Source organism: Vicia villosa, unplaced genomic scaffold, assembly GCF_029867415.1.
Source record: "Vicia villosa cultivar HV-30 ecotype Madison, WI unplaced genomic scaffold, Vvil1.0 ctg.002741F_1_1, whole genome shotgun sequence".
NCBI classification, from domain to species: Eukaryota; Viridiplantae; Streptophyta; class Magnoliopsida; order Fabales; family Fabaceae; genus Vicia; species Vicia villosa.
Genome location: NW_026706016.1, coordinates 280,350 through 287,237, shown reverse-complemented (window position 1 = coordinate 287,237; position 6,888 = coordinate 280,350). Strand labels below are relative to the sequence as shown.

Below are 6,888 nucleotides of genomic sequence, written 5' to 3'. Positions count from 1 at the left end.
GAGATACTTTATTAAGTGTCATGGAACACAACTAATTAAATTCAAGCAGCTAAACATACATAAACATAACTCTAAATTTACAGTATAATTTTACACTATTAAATAATTTTTACCCCCGCACGGGTATATTACTAGTTTAAAATTTAAAAGTCTACAAATTACTCTTTTCAATACAAATTTCCTTCTAAAAAAATCCTATCAATAATTGTAAAAGGACCACATCTTTTTTTATAAACTTTTTTCTACATTTAGTCAAAAAATAATTATTATTTGTACAAATTTTTCTTTTAATATCTTAAATGTAACATGTTTTATAATAAGTGATGGAGAAAGTAGCATAGATATTTGGAAAGCAAAGTTTGATTCTTAAATAGGACCCTCTTATCTTCACAATTCACAAAGATCATTTTTTCCACTGTTCTTATGCACTTCTCTTCTTCTCTCCCACAGTTAGCTTAGAAGAACTCATCCAAAATGGTTATCTCCACCACTGTCAAACATCCAGATGAACATAGTGAGAGCATAGACTGTACTTTTGCTTCTAGATACGTGCGTGAACCAGTTCCAAAGTAAGTCACAAACTTGATAGATAAGTTATTTGTTGGTAGTAATTGAAGTGAGGTTTAAATTTCTGTGTTTGTTGTTGGTGATAACAGGTTCAAGTTGTCAGAGAATTCTATACCAAAAGATGCAGCATATCAGATAATAAATGATGAGTTGATGTTAGATGGGAAACCAAGGCTGAACTTGGCTTCATTTGTGACTACTTGGATGGAACCTGAGTGTGATAAGCTTATCATGGATTCACTTAACAAGAACTATGTTGACATGGATGAGTATCCTGTCACCACTGAGCTTCAGGTCTGTTTAATATGATGCTATAGTTTTTCAGCAAGATTCTGAGTTTTCGCCATGATCGCGTCGTGATCTACTGATCTTTGATATTGGAGAGAATTGTAGCCAAATAATTCTAAAACTATGAGTTGCATAATGGTGTTGCAGATGTCTGGACCTTTAGATTCAGAGAGAAAAAGTTTATGCCTCTGAATCATAGATCCTTTAAAACTGTAACACTGTAATGCAGCTGTAGAGATCCAATTTCAAACTATAATGGTGTATCCTAAATTGCGGTTGCGACTTTGTTTTTTAAGTCTGGATTTTGAGTAATTGGGTGTCTTTATATGATTATAAAGTTGAGCTTTGAAGATTTATCTGGTGAAACGAGATAAACAAGTACACTTTTAGAAGTGTGTTTAGTTTTGAGCTTTGATCTTTTGTGTTTGGTGAGATGAAAATTTGGATAAGACTATTGTGATTAAAAAAAAATTCTCTCTGAATTACATTATTTTGTTTTTTAAAGTCAGCTCAGTCGGTCTGTAGTTATGCAGGGACATCTGATATAAGGTCGCGTTCGAACCTTCAATATCTCACTTATTCGCCTTTAGAGTGAAATTTGGGTCATTAGCCTAGTAGACCAAAAAGAATTTGAATATTTTGGTATTGTATATGATCATTTTATGGTGAATTTCTATTGAAAATTGAAACTTTAAAGTGATTTGATTCATTTGTTGAATTCTGCAGAACCGGTGTGTGAATATAATAGCGCATCTCTTCCATGCTCCTATCGGTGCAGAAGAAACAGCAGTAGGTGTTGGAACTGTAGGATCATCAGAGGCAATAATGTTAGCTGGTTTAGCTTTTAAAAGGAAATGGCAAACTAAGAGAAAATCAGAAGGCAAACCCTATGACAAGCCCAACATTGTTACCGGGGCTAATGTGCAGGTTGACAACTAATGACATGTCTATAAACTTTCAGTGATAGCTTATGAAAACTGCTTATAACTAGCACTGGCACTAGCACAGAAACAATTTGACTTAAGTTTTATTTTGTTCTAAAAATAATTTATACATAAGCACTTATTTGATAAGTGTTAATGTTACACAGGTTTGTTGGGAAAAATTTGCTAGGTACTTTGAGGTTGAACTAAAAGAAGTGAAACTCACAGAGGGATACTATGTGATGGATCCATTGAAAGCAGTTGAGATGGTAGATGAGAACACTATCTGTGTTGCAGCCATTTTGGGCTCAACCCTGACCGGTGAGTTTGAGGATGTGAAGCTTCTTAACGAACTTCTTACTATAAAGAACAAAGAGACGGGATGGGATACACCGATTCATGTCGATGCTGCAAGTGGTGGTTTTGTTGCTCCGTTTCTCTACCCTGATCTGCTATGGGATTTCCGCTTGCCGTTGGTGAAAAGTATCAATGTTAGTGGTCACAAGTATGGTCTTGTTTACCCTGGTATTGGTTGGGTTGTCTGGAGAAATCAAGATGACTTGCCGGCTGATCTTGTTTTTCATATCAATTATCTTGGATCTGATCAACCAACTTTCACATTGAATTTCTCCAAGGGTAATATACTCATACATAAGTTCCGTTAAATCAGCTCAGTTGGTAGCTGTAGCTGTGAAAAGACATGTAATTGTAGAGACGCGGATAATGAGTAGTTTTTTTCCTGAATTTTTCTTTGTATTTCTTACGACAGGATCGAGTCAAATCATTGCTCAATACTACCAATTCATACGACTTGGATTCGAGGTAATACTATTATCATTTGATGCTGAATCTAAGTATATGTCTGATATAACTATAGGTAAAATATTTCAATTTTGTGCAATACATGTTTTCTTATACATTCTGTTATGTTTCTTGCACTAAGGGCTACAAAAATGTGATGATAAATTGCTTGGCGAACACAAGAATTCTGAAAGAAGGAATTGAGAAAACTGGAAAGTTTAAGATTGTGTCCAAGGACGTCGGCGTGCCACTTGTAGCCTTCTCCTTGAAAGACAGTAGCCGACACACGGTATTCGAGATAGCAGACCATTTGAGAAAATACGGGTGGATAGTTCCGGCCTACACAATGCCTGCGGACGCGCAACACATAGCCGTCCTCCGTGTTGTGATCAGGGAGGATTTTAGCCGCAGCTTGGCTGAGAGACTTGTTTCTGATATTTGCAAAGTTGTGACTCTCTTGGAGACACTTCCAAGTACTATCGCCTCGAAAGATGCTCATGTCGCAGTTATCGCGAATGAGACGAGCCAGGAGGTTAAGAAAGATATTACAGAGACTCAAGCCGAGATTGCACGTTATTGGAAGAAGATTGCTAAAGGAAAGAGAGTTGGAACATGCTAGTGTTGTCAAATGTTTGTTGTGATTTGTGAGCTACTTTGAATTTGTAGTGCAATTAATTTTAATGTGTGTAAGGATTGTTTCATTGTTAACTTTATTTATCTATGTAGAGATATAACCATTGTCAATGTATCTCTAAACCATATATTTATATGGATGAATGAATGAAATAAGACTTGTTTCCTTTGCATACATATGTAATCTAAGTACAATACTCCACGGTTTTATTTTTTTCATATCAAAACAAGCCTTATCATGAACAAACCAAAGGCTATCACATAAAAGGAGTCGAAGAATTCTCAAAAGGAACGCCGAGAATATTTGAAAACGTGATCAGCATTTTCTTCAATTAGACCACATGGGTGAGGACAAAGGGATTCCCCATAGTTCCTTGGTGGAAAATCTTCTTTTTAGTTGGAAAACTATCTGCTAAGACTGTTTGAGTCAGCTGAACATGTTTAGGGATAGTTTGAAAAGTCCATAGATACATAGACAAATGGTTGTCCTTTTATCATTTTTAATCAAAACTTTTCTTATACCTTGCATTTTAAAAGGTAGTTGTGTCGTTTTGTATATGTGTTATTTATTATGAGATTAATGTAGAAAGTTTGATATTTTGGTAGTTATTAGTTGTTGTAACTAACTAACTAAAGGTTAGTTATTGGAATGTAACTACTTTAGATGCTCACTTTCCATATATAGTAAGTGTATCATTCTCATTTGTGTCAAAAAAAAAAAGTGTATCATTCTCATACATTCATTTAATCAATAAATGAGATATTTTGATCTTTTCTCATTGTGAATCTCTCAAACTATAATATGGTATCAGAAGAAATTGTTTGATTCTCTTACTTCCATACCTTTCTTCTTCATCTGGTGCTCTACTTTGCTTCGTTCATCTATGGCAAATCATGATGATCCCTACTATCTTCACTTATCTGATTATCCTAGGGTTGTTCTTGTTTCACAACTATTAACCGGTGATAATTTCAATTCTTGGCGCCGTGTCATGTTAATGACTCATAATGGCCAGAACAAAATTGAATTTATCGATGGAACAATATTAAATCAATTCTTGCTACTTAACTCACTTTTCAAAGAAATCTCTGCTACTGTGACTTATGCTGCAAAGATTTGGAAAGAACTCCGATATCAGTTTCAACAAAAAATGGTCCTTGAGTTTTCCAGTTGAAAAAGAATCTTAACTGCACACAAGGATCATCCACTGTAAGTACGTACAACACACAGTTCAAGTCTCTATGGGAGGAATTGGGAGAATATCGACATGTCCACACACTACAATAAATAACGCTTTTCATGACGAAACTTTAAATGCCGGTAGCTTTTCCATTACACATTTTTTGTCCAAATTCTGTTGTGCAATACAAAGATATTCAATACCTCCATCATCTTTTGTTTCAATATGGTAGTCATTTAGGCGAATATCTTTGAAACTTAATAAATTTATATTAGATTTAGAGGAATATAGTGCATTCTCAATGTGTAATGTTGTTCCTCCACTTCACAATACACTGGCTCTTCCGGAGCCTTCAATTATTTTTGAGGTGCCAGATATAGTGCTACATCCATTTTTAGATTTACTAAGTAAGAGATATATTTTTTGTCTTTGAAAATTGTGTGAGTAGTTACACTATCAACGAGGCAAATATCTTCATTAGTGGCGCATGAGCTGACATTCATTCTTAAAAAAATAATAATGAGTTATGATCCATTAGTTTCGTCATGAAAAGAGTTATTTATTGTAGTGTGTGGACATGTCGATATTCTCCCAATTCCTCCCATAGAGACTTGAACTATGTGTAGTACGTACTTATAGTGGATGATCCTTGTGTGTAGTTAAGATTCTTTTTCAACTGGAAAACTCGAGGACCATTTTTTGTTGAAACTGATATCGGAGTTCTTTCCAAATCTTTGCAGCATAAATCACAGTAAGATTTCTTTGAAAAGTGAATTAAGCAACAAAGATTGATTTAATATTGTTTTAATGCATAGTACAAGCAAAGTGGTCAACATTGTTCCAATGCATAGTACAAGCACGCTTGGAGTGGTTGATCACTTTAAACATGTTGTGTCTGAGCTTTTGGTTGAGTGTATGCAGAAGGAACAAGTTGGGAGCTCAAAGAGAGTGGACTTTGTGATTAAAGTTTACTTTTCCAAAATGGAAGTCAAGCCTTTATGCCATAAATGAACAACTTCAATGGATAATGCTTGAAACACTTGGATCATAGCTCAAAAGCAAGGATAATCCTCTGATTATGGATGAATTCTCAAGTAAGAGGGTCTACAAACAAGGATTATGCGTATTTGGTTCAAAGTTCATAGTTTGGTTCTTCATGAAATGGCTTGAAATTCAAGAATGGATCCCTAACTTCAACCCTTCGAAACGCCTAGCTCATAAATGCTATGGAGGTGTTCTAGTACTTTTTCGAAAGCCCTAAACATGCTCTACAAATTTCATGTTTGGTGTTTCTTCAAATTCATCTTGCATCTTAGTGTAAAATACCCACATAGTTGGAAGAAAACTAGGTTAAAAACACTTTGAAATTTTTTTCAAAGTGTTTTGAAAAAAGTAGCTAACTTCCAAGCTCCATAACTTAAAAGTCATTCATCTTTTGAGAATTTGTACACATTGACAAAGTTGTAGATCTTGACTTTTTCTTCATTATGAGCTTTAGAACAAAAATTTTGGTCAAGGGATGAGAAAGTTATGGCCCTTCAAAATTGAGTAAAAATCATGCATTTCTTCATGAAAAAGTCAAAACCCTAATTGTTGACTTTTTAATTATTGATTGATTTTTCTTGATCAAATGACTTAAATAAACATATATTCAAGATTTTGATCTTCAAAAGTCCATGGTTGACCAAATTTCTCAAAAGTCAAAGGTGATCATGAACAATTGACTTTTTCCAAATTAATTGCATTCTTCTAAGTATCAATTGAATCGGGCTCTCCCCACCAAATGAATGATGTGAGTAGATTATAATTAGGCATTGGAGATCTTTGAAGTATGATTTGAGCCATGGAACCATGCTTTGACCAAAAGTCAACTGCCCAGATGAATTAGGTCAAAAACCCTAATTATGGACCAGATGAAGTTGAAAGTTGTTGACCTTGAATTGAACCACACTTGGGCTTGGATTCTGATGAGGAGAATCAATTGAGCACATGAGAATGCTTGAGCCACCTTTTGATTCACAAAACCTTAATTTTCCTGGGTCTCTTGATGAGTCACCTACCTTGAGAAACAAGCAACAAGCAGGCAAAATCTGTTTGTATATTTTGGTTAGCAAATGGTGTATGAGTAATGATAATGATGATCACACTATTCTCAAAATGAGGTGGGATATCAGGGTCAAAAATTGGGGTACAACACACGCTTCTCTGAGCAATCACTCATATAGTGACCATACTTCTAACAATTGAAATATTGTATGTGACTTTTGTCAGGCTTTCGACCACCACCTCTTCGTCTACTTGTAGCACCACCTCTTTGGTTTCCTTGGTATGAAGGCTTTCTCTGATTCGACCAGCTTTCTTTTTGGTGACTTCGACCGGTCTAATTGTTGTAGCCACCTCTACCTTTATTTTCATTCCAACTTCCTTTTCCTTTCCTTTCGTTTGCTGACTGAGCTTGCAGAGCCACATCGCTCTTCGACTTGCCTGCAGCTCTT

General features: G+C 35.2%; 1 protein-coding gene across 1 annotated transcript in view; it reads left to right on the top strand.

Moving 5' to 3' along the window:
• The first annotated feature begins 367 nt into the window (after positions 1–367).
• LOC131639694 (glutamate decarboxylase-like) overlaps positions 368–6,888 on the top strand; it is a 46,718-nt gene continuing 40,197 nt past the window's right edge. Inside the window, exons 1-6 of the mRNA XM_058910166.1 lie at positions 368–569; positions 657–861; positions 1,582–1,782; positions 1,946–2,414; positions 2,548–2,600; positions 2,722–3,387. Of these exons, the coding sequence (XP_058766149.1) occupies positions 475–569; positions 657–861; positions 1,582–1,782; positions 1,946–2,414; positions 2,548–2,600; positions 2,722–3,198 (1,500 nt within the window). The 5' untranslated portion in view covers positions 368–474 and the 3' untranslated portion in view covers positions 3,199–3,387. Of the gene's footprint in view, positions 570–656; positions 862–1,581; positions 1,783–1,945; positions 2,415–2,547; positions 2,601–2,721 lie in introns of the transcript that reaches the window.